Genomic DNA, 12556 nt, shown 5'->3' on the forward strand with positions numbered 1-12556 from the left:
AACATAAAACAACACTGAGTCAGAAGAAAAGGTGCCTGAGCCAATAAGAATGCCTGATTCCACCGTCACCACAGGAAGTGATACTGTACTTGAAAGAAGGAAGTATAAATGTTCTGAAGTCACCCTCTAAAAACTCTAGATAGCCCCAATTAAAGAAAACCGGTGATAATGTTGCTGATGCTAATAAGAGGAAAGAAACTGAATCCAGATGCCTTGGTTAGCACTCCTTTAGGAACAACAAATCTGTTTCCGTAGACAGAATGGAAAATGAAACCGGGTCTGTTTCCATGGTATATAAACTGTGGCAGCTCATTTGCAAAAGAAAATCCAATAAACATAATGAAGCTTTTAATCTGAAAGCTGTTACCACAGCAAGAGGCAGGTTTGGATTAGAACATGCTTAATGTGACTTTACCTAGTATACTGTATATCCCTGAAATGGTTTCACTTTATAGGTAAAATGATATTGTATAACATATTTAGATGGACAGTCTGGGGCCAGTTTATGACTATAAACCAGAGCACACCTCATAAATCATGTAAATATTCATAACATTTGAATAAAACAACAGCTCATAAGCAGCCTGAAATGTCCACTGGAGGTCTATCTATGAGGCTCAGATAAAAGCTGGGTGAAGAGATTTCAATGGGCAGACAGACCAAAGAACACGAGGCCGTACACTTATTCTGCTTTCTGTCCAGCCAGGGCTATTACTCATATTAGAAAGATGCTTTAGATTTTTTTCTATAATCTTTTTTTTTTTTTTTGCAAACAACATTTAAAGAGCAGAGGACATTTTTCAGATAATAATTTGAAACAGAAAAGCGATTGTTCTCATACTATTCCTATTATGCAATAATTATCACTGAAGGTGTAGGTATGGGTTGTGGGTTTATATTTATACATGTATGAATGTTAAAGTTACATATTTGTATTATAAGACTGCATGTATGTTATTTAATAATGTAATAAAGATATTTATATACAAAATAAAAAAGCTTCATTTGGCCTATCGTGATACACTGTATATCCTGGTTTTTAACAAAAAAGGGCATGCGAGTAGAATCTGAAGGAACAGTACAAAAGGAGATTGTATTTTCCCAGGTTGAATAAAAGAAAAGGGCCATCAGAAGCCATCAATTGAGGATTCTCTGTAGGAACATCAGAAGCTGTCTTTCTCAGTTTGGATAAATTCCGGAGGACCGGAGCTTGAATTTACAATTCAAACACACAACACTTACCCCTGCTGCAAACCCCAGGCTACCATCCAGGATTCGTTTCTGTTGAGAGAAGAAAAAGGCCAATTTGAAATCTCCCATCTGTTTCTTACATGAGAACTAATGATTCAAAAGGCACAGCATAGCATTTGTGCAGAAAAGAAAAAACAAAACAACACTTTTTGTAGAACAAAATCAGTTGAGAATATTTATTCGGAGGGTCCTAGCTCCTAGGTGCACTTCAGTTGTTCGTAATATTGTTTATAATAATAATAACTGAAACTATACTGTCTCTACACAGAAGAAACTTAACCTCAATGTCGTCACACAAGCATATTTATCGTAGTTTATAAAACCCTGCAAATGTATGCAGGGTTTTCGTTATATAAAGTTTTAACAGTTACAAAATGGTTCATTTTTCTTGTACGTAGACACCCTTGATCAAACTTGGCCGTAAGAATCATAGAATACAGCTGTGTACCGAGTATGAAGCCAATATAACAAGGCCTCTCCATTCACACCAAAAGTAGTAATGTGTGCACCAGTCTGTATTTTACTGATTGCGATTATGTTGGAAAATTCACTGCAGTGACACATTAAACACAGGAGACAGCAACGATAAGTAAAGCACATGCTATAAACACTACACTGTGTCCTGTAACTCTTTAAAGAGGCTCTCGGTCTGTACCTGTCCACTGGAGAATATAAAAACAAGTGCGGCTCCAGCAGCTGTAAGTGCCCAAGTGAAGAGGGTACCTAAGAGTGCCTGGACCACTGGACTGTATCCTGCAATCATACTGCCAGCCTGAGGAGAAACAGTACAAATATCACAATGAAATATGCACTATAGTATGCTCCTCCAAGCTGCATATATCTGTCCAAAAGTGGCAACCCTTGGAATTGAAAGAATGCCTGGTTACCATCAAAAAAACAGCAAGGATTAGTCTCACAAATGTGCTTCTCTGTTTCCATGACAATCGCATGGGCTACTCACAGGAAATGTACTGGCTCAGTACTCTCATACTGAATGAGTGGGAAGGAACCATGCTTTCATGAACACTGATATCTAAAACTAGATCCCAGAAGAGACGGGTAGGATTACTTTAAGGGTTTTCTTCATGGTTCAATCCATGTGCCGATTAAACCACAATTCAAACCAAACATATATTGAGCAAATTAATCTCATGTATGAGGTATATAAAATCAACTTCAAATATCAATCCATCCCTGTGACATGGAATGTCACTATCCTACTTTTCTCTATTGCTTATTTAAATTATGAAGAATGCAAGATTTGCATGAACTAGATCCCTAAGTGTGTGCTATTTGCAGGCATGCAATCACAATGAAAGCTTGTAGAGACTTTAACAGCACAGGAACAGGTAAGATTGAAGCAAGGCACATATCAATTGCTATGCCTGCAATGTAATAGAGGAATATATATAGGACATAAAAACCACAATCTTCTCCCACCCACAACAGCCCAGAAGCAACACAGTGTCTCACAATGTCACTGGTGTGGTTTCCCAAGCCGTTGCCTGCATTAGAGACCTGTAATTCCTGATTTGATTTCCTGTTTTGAAAGGAATGCGGATTTTACTGGAATTGAGATCCTGTGTTAGGTATTATTGCTTACGTAGTTATAGTTCGTATTATTACAATAATACAGGCCAGTTTTCTGTGGGTATGCCAAGAGAATTAAAATAAACTAACCTGTATCAAGCTTACCTGCTGTTTCCTTTTAACCTTCTGTTTTCAGAAGACAATAGGTTCCTCCCAGCACCTCCTGTATTCCAATCTTATAAGTGTCTGTACTAGGGAGCAGTCTGCAGAGAGGAAATGATACAGGTGACAATAGCTTGTGAACAATGATGTCTGCATCTGTTGTAGTTTTTTTTTTTTTTTTGCTTGATAACTCCGATTACCAGATCCATTTACCCCAATGCATCCCAACCACACATACAACAAGCTTGTCCAACTTGTCTTATGCTGGTTTTTTCCCCCATTCAATGCCCATAACAACAGTTTATAACCAGATAACAGTTCTATTGAAAAATGGCATCATGACATGAGACCAAATGTAGAACAACCTGCAGCTTTAATGGTTACAAAGAGATCGTGTTTAAATTATTTTTACAGGGTAGATGCTTGCTCATTTTGAATGCAAAACAAATAAAACATACCCTCGCTTAATTGCATACCTGCACATTACGTTGCGTGCATAATGAATACTGCACCTTAACGACTTTTTTTTACAATAATCTACTATTATACATAAATCATTTATTTTATATTAACGACGCTTTTTGTATCGCATTTCAGAATATACTGTAGTACAATGCAAAAAAATGCTTTTGTATACGGTACCTGCAGTTAATCAGTAAGCATGCTGAGTAATAGATAATCAATTAACTAGAAACTATTTTTTTTTGTTCCTTTTGCATTTCTTTTTTTACAAACAAAAATACCGATTACAGTACTTGCTTACTTTCAATCCAACATGCACCAGTGAAAGTCCACTAGTCACTTCCTGGTTCCATGTACACGTGTCTCTAAAAACTCATCAAGAACCGCCTACCGTAGACTGTCATTGGCTATGGTGATTGATAGCTCTACCCCACAGTTGCCAAGTCCGCTTATAATAAGAAGAATCTGGCTTGTTTTTCTTGAGAGACGCGTTTTTTTGTTTTTTGGTTTTTTTTTTTTAAATAGGTGACGTGACTTCAACAGTTAAAAATGGTTGTAGGAGTGGTTTTGGTGATTGACTGGTGTTAATGTATATGCACGTCATTAGAAAAAAAATGGTATTTTACATAAACACCCCCACTACCCTCCATCTGAAATGGATTGGGCTTGCTTCGGGCTTGTTTTGAAAGGCAATGCCGCTTTTTTTTCTCGTGAGACTTGGCCACACTGCTCTACCCTTGTGCAGCGTCAGTGTAAGGTTTTCCTGAAGGCGTTCCGTTAGCTGTTCCGGGTGTCAGATTGTTCGTTTTGTAAAATGTGAGCTGTCGTTCTAACAGTACGATAGTTTGCAAAACCTAGCACAACATAATCGAATTGCTTTTGTATTGTTTGTGAAAGATAATAGTGTACAGAGTCTGGTTTTCATCTGAATAATACAGTATACGGAAAGCCAGTATGATATAGGCGGACAACTTATTGAGAAAGTTACTGCTGCTAGAACGAAATAATTCCTTCTCGTGATAAAAAGGGTACCGAAGCGAAAGCCACGCTAAGTAATATATACAATAATATACAGTATTACTGCCTGCTACTGCATGGGTGTTTATAACAATCCAGGTTTTGTTTCACCTTCATTTTGAAACTGGATCCCTTAACTGGTACATTTTGTGTAAATATGAAAAACACTGAAATGATACCAAATTGGGAAAACATGCATCTGTTTTTTATTAAACATTGCAAGTCTCTAACCATGGCAGTTGTTTTGACCAAAAAAAGAAAAGGACAAAGTTGAAACGACAAAGTGATCCAGTTCAGAGCATCTCGTCCTCATTGTTTTTTGTTTAAATGCTCCACGATAACACCACGCAAAATACTTTTTAGGTTTGCTTTACACAAACATGCAACTAATTGCACCTTTATAAACAGTGTCATTGTGATTGGACCAGTCAAATACCACCAATCACACCACCCTATTATTATACAGTACAATTTAATGTTGACATACCAGTATTAATGAAATTTATAATTAAAGTTCGGGAGGAGGGTCAGACACCAATCTCCGCGTCACCAAGTTGAATCATTCAATTTACACATTAGCTAATTAAATTGTTAGCACTATAAACACCCTCTGCACTTATCTCTCAGTTGCGTTTTGATTTCATCGTAACCCACCACCTCCCCATCTCCACCTTTCTTAATAACAATTTATATGTTTTATCAATGGGGGTCTCAGCCTCGTCCAGTCGGCCAGGCAGCGAAAGTTAGGTTTGATACCAAATGAATGTGTATATACAGCATACTTTTCTGTAAAATCGCATACTCCGCATTCTCTACAATAAATATTTGTACTAAAACATTTTGTGATTGGTGTTTGTCCCGAACTACTGAAATGTCTTTAAAACAGCATGACTTTATGAACTTACAAACTACCAATTGTTTCATTTTTCTCTTACATGTGGTCGCATTCAGGGAACATGGTCCAACCCAGGCATCTCCTATTGATAAATCTATCACCTACTGCACTCAACAACTAAGATTGTTATGCTATGATGCACAATTATAATAGGCAGGGAGGCCATCAAACCACATGTGTATGATTAGGCTGGATCAAAAACTGGTCTCAGAACAGCATAGCTGAACCCTCTGTTTTGTTTGCAGTTTCCTACAATTATGTATTCATTATTTGCCTGTAGAAATGTACAGTAATTGCCTGCTATGAAGATTGCAGATTGACTTTCAATAGGAAAACCATGTGGTAGAAAGATTTTAATCAGTATGGTGGGTGGGTTAAATGAATGCACAGAAGTATGGTAGTACTTGTGCTGCATGGATTCTCTGCTGAATGGATAATCAGTGATCGTGCTAGCTTACCCTTCATTATCTCTGGGAAGACCACATCAATAGGAAGTAGCTTAGTATCACAATGAGGAATATACAGTTAATTGATTAGGGGAATGATGAAGTGAAGCAGAATATGCTTTCCCTTCAGTGAGGCTGGGGATTGCATATCAATTTAACCAGAGGCACTCAAGAGGCCACAAACCAGTCAATCAATCTGAGAGGCCTGGCAGGTTTCGTGAGAACTCAGTGAAACCTGAAATTCTCTTCACCTCGAAAACAAAAACTCAAATATTCATGAGGTGCTTTTTCCTATCGTACCAATTTATTTTCAGAGCAGAATATATTTGAGTATTGCAGCCTTGAAGCAACACTGCACAGGAACCTACTGTACTGAAATTAGTAACACAGTCTATATCCCTAATATGTTCTGACTGCTTCTGCTAAAAACAAAACAAAAACTATGAGACCATATTTGTCTTTAAAAACTAATTTGGAAAACAGAAACAGTTTTTCTTTTTTTCTCAAAAATATAAAAATCTAGTGTGTATATATATATATATATATATATATATATATATATATATATATATATATATATATATAATAAACGCTACAACACCATGACAACCTATCATACTTTATTATGACTTCTAGTATGCTTTACCATTCTTATTCATGTTCTGCCAATTGCATAGTAGTTTGGGCAGTTACAGATTTTAATGGGAGCTTAATTAGGCTTAAAAGAGTAGGATTCATTCTTTGCTGCATTCTGTGCTTTACAACACTTTGGTATCCCATTGTACACCTCTATAAGGGCATACCCACACACACAAAGAGTTGTGACTGGTAAAATGGGATTTCCTGCTGGCACACCCTGTGACGCTTTTTCATAACTTGTAATCTGGATCAAAGTGATACATATGTAGGTTACAGCATTACAGCTACAGCGATTGTTATCAGGATCAAGCGGTTGTTACAATATTACAAAATTTATTTTTCTATTTATAGACAAATCCAGTTGAGTTTGTTTGTGTTTATGACTTCATTTTCCTTTTGACTGACTTGTTAATATCATATTAGGTGTTTAATAACTTATTATGTGAGTTCCTGAAGTAAGGTGGTTTTCAAAATGACCACTCGGGACGGGCTACTGAAATTTTGGCCCTCTGAAGGCCTTATTTTCAAAGAGTTCCCTCCATTCTTTATTTAACATTTGTAAGGAGAAAAACACATGTTAATGTTACAGAATGAGATACCAAACACCTTGATATGCTTAAGAGAACTTGGAATATATTCTGTAAGTTAGTTATTTGGTTTTAGTTTTAAATTAAAACGTGCTTTACCACTTCTGAAAAACAGGAGTTAATTAAAGACTGGGGTTTAACACTTTGGAAATATAGTCTTTAAAAATCGACAGTCCTCATAATCACATAAATATTTGTATGAAATCAATCCAAATGCAATCTACAAAGTCTATTATAAAATCTTGTAATTTCAAGGCAGCTATTGTGTTCACTCATTCTCTTTAGATGGTTCTAGCTAGCTATAGCTCTATCCTTTAAAACAATTAGCAACTGGGTATGTTTCAAGCTTTAAGCTGTCCTTTTTTCTACAGTAAACAAGTCAAGCTGAAAAAAAAATCCCATATAGAGATAATTAACTAGCAGATTTAATTGTTGTTGTAATGGCTTAAGCCAAGCTGTTTAAAAGTTCAAAATTAAGTCATTCACCACAACTTTAATAATTGTTTATCATAGCAATTACTCTCATATAGTGTCCATCATGTACAAGCAACCCAGGACACTACAGAACTAGCTCCCACAGAACTAGATAAAAAAAAAAAAATCCTGATCAAAAAGTATTCAGCCTAGCATTAAAAATATCAGCTGTTCCTGCGCTCCTAATTAGGCTGGAGAGAATTCTGGAGCTGTGGAGAGTGGTAACTAAAAGCCTAGGAACTATGGGACTACCAAAAGATCAGCTGCAGCCATGCATATAGGGAGTAAGAGGCTCACACAAGTATACAGGTCCAAGGCTATGAACTGCCTTGTAAGCCAGAAGCAAAAAGGTATACCCAAAGCAGCAGCCTTAGAGCTGGACAAAGTTACCTTAAGCTTTGCGGCGGTAAGGGAGCATTAGCAAGTACGAGATGTAATCACAACTAATGCCATCAGGGGCTGAAGCCTTCATCGGTTGAGTAGCACTACAAGTTAATTACAAGCTCTTTATTGAGGTCTTATTATGTTAATGTTATATTACTGTTACTCTTTTGCACCAGATGCTGTAAAGTTGCTTTGGCTCACTGCGCCTGTATGTGTGAGCTATGCTAGTGCCAGATTGTGAAAATGTGCAGAAAGAGGCTGCAGTTGGTGCCTCAAATTTTAGGAGGGAAGCGTGTGATGCACTAGGGTCACATATTCTGACCGTGGGTGTGTTGATTGACGGTTCAGTTCAAGCTCCCCAATTAATTATTCTCTGCCAAACCAGTGCCAGGAAATTCTGCTCTGCTTCCATACTGAATGTCCAGTTGTTTTTAAAAACAGTCTATTATTTTAATAGAAATCACTGTAGGTGGCCCGCATACAATGTGGAAGCTTATAAAAATGGAGTTCTGTCATTGCGGTTTTCTTCAGCATCACAGTAGCTACGTAACTTGATCTTTTATGGGGGAAAAAATGCAATAAAACTACAGCAGAGCTCCTCGCAGTGCTTTAACCTTTCACCTACCAGTGGGAGTGATTTACCAAGCTCTTGCTTCATTCCATTGTCTGCTACAGGTAATGCTGGAACATTCTAGTTTAGTTGTGTAGCAAGAAGGGAGGAAGTGCGTATGCCTGCAGCTGAAATTGCTGTTATAGAACTGGAAAGTCTGTGTGGGGTATTGCTGCGGTGAGGGGAAACAATTCATTGGGCATTCTAAATTGGGGGTAAAATAAGTGGGCACTCCAAAAAAAAGTTTTAAATAGTAGATAGGGCAGAAGTGTGGAGTAGTGGTTAGGGCTCTGGACTCTTGACCAGAGGGTCGTGGGTTCAATCCTAGGTGTGGGACACTGCTGCTGTACCCTTGAACAAGGTACTTTACCTAGATTGCTCCAGTAAAAACCCAACTGTATAAATGGGTAATTGTATGTAACAATAATGTGTCAAAAAATAATGTAATTGTATGTAAAAATAATGTGATTTCTTGTAACAATTGTAAGTCGCCCTGGATAAGGCATCTGCTAAGAAATAAATAATAATAATAATAATAATAATAATAATAATAATAATAATAATAATAATAAGTTCATCTGCAGTGTATCAATTAAGAGGAGTTGAAGAGTTCACCATTGCTCTGAAATTCAAGGCTAATGTTAAAATCTAGCTCAAGTCCGAAGTCAGCTTCAGAAGCAAGCGTCCAAAAAAATAACAAAATCAGAGAGAGGAAATCCAGTAAGGAGGATGGAATGCCTGTGTGTGAGGTTGTCAGACGAACAGCTCCCTGCTGATGGAGCTCCCATCCCGAGGGCCGCTGACGTAGGTTCAGTCCGGCAGGATCCTTTATTTTCACGAGGTCCTGGAGGACTTGTTGATGGATCTGTAATAACAAAGATGTTGGTTTTCTTTGGAATCCGGCACGGTCGCTTAGTCTACATGAATTGTGCAGCACAGTTTATGAGGGCCTATAAAACCCGGTTCAACAGGAAAGAGTTAATAAATTACGAGGAATGTTTGGCCAATAAACTTTCTGTAAAATGCCCCTCTTCCAAATAAAGTCATTCCCTGCATACCTTGAAACAAATTGATTCAAGATTCTTTTTTTGTTGGTCTCACCCCTTCCTTATAATTACACAGGCTGCCCCAAGTCTAGCCAGCTCCTCCTGGTTGACACCTAATCTGTTAAAAATTAACTATGCTGTGTTCATTACGTTGACCTGTTTCATGCATTTATAAATGCCAAGAATTCTGTTTTCTGGTTGAAACAACATAGGCGAACCATGTTTCATATTAAGGTTGAAAAAAAAGGCTTAGCGAATTGATTTGTCCATTTTAATAAAATGTGACCATTACTCGTGGAAGAAGAAGTAAACTTTCTATGAGTTCCTATTGTTGTTTCAGTAGCTGCCAGTGAAGCATGCTGCAGCAGTCACTCTGAGCTTTCTTTCCACTGACAACGTAACTAAAGACCACAGGACAAAAAAAAAGTTGGAAACTATTTCAGGGAGAATGTTTAATCATGAAAACAAAAGATCTGCAACAGATGGAGCCATCTGCACCTTGGAAACAGCATGATATAAGACCAGCTAAATCTCTGGGACCAACAGCACAAGCAAGCGTGCTCCTTCTCTTTTTGGAATTCTTTCGGCAAGGAAATTTTTTTAAAGGAATTTCATTTCAGTTCTTGTACTGTTCGATTTTTATGTTATTGGTCTTGTTTTTGCGTCTAATATTCTAATTTGACATCTGGGTTTTAAATCATTTTAGCATATGGGCCGTTTTTCTTTTGAAAGAAAGTCAATTTTTTAAAATTAATTTTAGAAATGTCTTCTAAGTTAGTTTCATTTTTCACAATGGATTTTTGGTTACGAAGAATGAGAATATTTTATCAGTGAACCTAGAGGACATTTGGTAACCAAACATACACTGACTCTCTAGTCCTACATTTTATTGTCATTTTAAATATATTTTCCTCCTTCAATATATTGCTCAAAAAATGGAATCACTGGACTTGTCTGCTACAGATCCTGTTCAGAATATCTCATTTGGTTTCTTCAATGACACCCTAGACTATGAGGATGATGTTCCTACAAGCATCTTCAAAGTCCTTATGGCTGGACTCTACTGCATGGTTTGCGTGTTGGGACTTGCTGGAAACTCATTGGTGATTGCCATCATTCTCCACTTGGACAAGATGAAAACTGTGGCTAACATTTATATCTTCAACCTGGCCGTGGCTGATGGCTTGTTCATGCTGGGGCTTCCCTTCCTGGCTCTACAGATGTTCCTCAACCGCTGGATATTCGGCAGTTTCATGTGTAAACTGGTCATGATCCTGGACGGGATCAACCAGTTCACAAGTGTCTTCTGCTTGACTGTCATGAGTGTTGACAGGTACTTGGCCGTGGTCCATCCAATCAGATTCTCCAAATGGCGCTCTCCAAACGTGGCCAAGATAGTCAGCATCCTCCTGTGGTTCTTCTCCTTCCTGCCGGTGATTCCCATGGGCATCTATTCCAGAGTGGAGTTCAGTCTGTGCATTTTTGTTCTACCAGCTCCCTACGAGACCTGGTCTGCTGCCTTTATGATCTACACCTTTGTGCTTGGATTTGCCCTGCCCTTCATTGTAATCTCACTGTGCTACATGTTACTGGTGGTCAAGTTGAGGACTGCCGTCATAAACCCTTACACCAGGGAGGCAGAAGTCTCAGAGAAAAGGGTAACCAAGATGGTGGTCACGATAGTGGTGGTTTTTGCCATTTGTTGGCTGCCATTTTACATAATTAATTTCTGTTTTCTCCTGATGCCATTGGCTACCACTCTGTCCCTCACCAGGCTCTTTGAATTCGTGGTTCTTCTCTCTTATTCAAACAGCTGCGCCAACCCCATATTGTATGCATGCCTCTCAACAAACTTCAGGAGGAGCTTCCAGAGGATTCTGTGTCCCAAGAAGAGCAGCAGGGGCGTCCGGGAGGAATCCAGTTTGGAAAACTACCAGCTCAATGACCTGCCTGAATCTCGAGTGACCTTATCCAGCGGGGAATAAGAGGAAGAGACCTTAGACATCTACTGTAATCACAGAAAACATTAACATGGCCATCAGTGGATAAAGGTTTGGTAACTGTCTACAGTAAGATTTGATACACACCTGAAGGAAGTGCCATTGTTATTTTCCATGTGGTTTTAGACTAAATTACATTCTCATGATCCATAATTTATTGATGAATTATACTGTGTGCAGCTGTTCTGTGGCTACTGACAATTAAAGCTGAAACTATCACCAAATATAATTTCTATTGGAGATGTAACACTTAGCTTATGCATCAAGCAATTCTTGGAAAACATTAGCAGAAATGGCAGCTGCTGTCTTTAAGGTAAGAGGGAATGAGTTCAGATACAATGGGTTTGCTTCTAGATTCTGGGGAAAACAAAAGATCCTAGAAAATAAAAAAGAAAACATTCTTATTCCCAAGAGGAAACACTCGAGTGCTGATGATTCTGTTATGAGTGCAGGTTCAAGGGAGCACTTGGGTGTTGCCCTGTTACTGGGACACAACAGCTTTAAAATCACTGTTACTAATGAGTGCGAAACTCTGTGGATGCAGGCTGCTTTGATAATTGGTGTCATTTTATTGTGCATTTTAAAGCAGAGTACATTTTGTTTCTTTTCACAGTGCTGGAACCCAAGTATGTAATCTTGTCTAATAGAAAATAAAAAGGTTGTGTCTATCGGTCAAGGGCTTTTAAGGTCACAAAAACTCTCTAAGGTAATGCCTTGGCCATCCTTTCAATCGTCAAATGCTGCCAAGAGACCCTGTTTACTGCCCATCTGATCAGGCAGCAATGATGTATTATTGTGTTATATCCAATGCATTGATCTGGCCACACATGAACCGTATTGATGTATGTAGGATGTTTGTAAGGGTTTAGTTTGATTTGCTTTTTAGACTTAAAATAATGTATTGTAACTTGATTGTGGTTAAATGATTTTCTTTGTATAGAGATGCTGTGGGGTGTGAGAGTGCAAATATCAGGTAACACCACAAGTTATTACTTTATTTAGCAATTATTATTTCCTTTTTTAAGAGTTTTTTTTTTTTAAATTAAAGACAAG

The 12556-nt window shown here is 37.9% G+C and overlaps 2 protein-coding genes across 4 annotated transcripts in view; one reads left to right on the forward strand and one right to left on the reverse strand.

Annotated features, from left to right (window-relative positions):
- Positions 1–3840, reverse strand: part of LOC117423027 (zinc transporter ZIP11-like) — a 138750-nt gene extending 134910 nt beyond the window's left edge. The window contains exons 1-4 of one of the 3 annotated variants that reach the window (XM_058989842.1): positions 3707–3840; positions 2947–3044; positions 1907–2023; positions 1243–1281 (exon numbers count right to left, since the gene is read on the reverse strand). In XM_058989842.1, the coding sequence (XP_058845825.1) occupies positions 1243–1281; positions 1907–2014 (147 nt within the window). In that variant the 5' untranslated portion in view covers positions 2015–2023; positions 2947–3044; positions 3707–3840. Of the gene's footprint in view, positions 1–1242; positions 1282–1906; positions 2024–2946; positions 3045–3585 lie in introns of all 3 variants that reach the window. The other 2 variants (XM_034038371.3, XM_034038370.3) reach the window with 2 other exon arrangements.
- A 6538-nt stretch (positions 3841–10378) lies between these two features.
- Positions 10379–11546, forward strand: LOC117423609 (somatostatin receptor type 2-like). Its single transcript, XM_034039670.2, has one exon. It carries the CDS (start codon positions 10439–10441, stop codon positions 11486–11488), a length of 1050 nt encoding a protein of 349 aa, XP_033895561.1. The 5' UTR covers positions 10379–10438; the 3' UTR covers positions 11489–11546.
- The last annotated feature ends 1010 nt before the right edge of the window (positions 11547–12556 follow it).

Source organism: Acipenser ruthenus, chromosome 17, assembly GCF_902713425.1.
Source record: "Acipenser ruthenus chromosome 17, fAciRut3.2 maternal haplotype, whole genome shotgun sequence".
NCBI lineage: Eukaryota > Metazoa > Chordata > Actinopteri > Acipenseriformes > Acipenseridae > Acipenser > Acipenser ruthenus.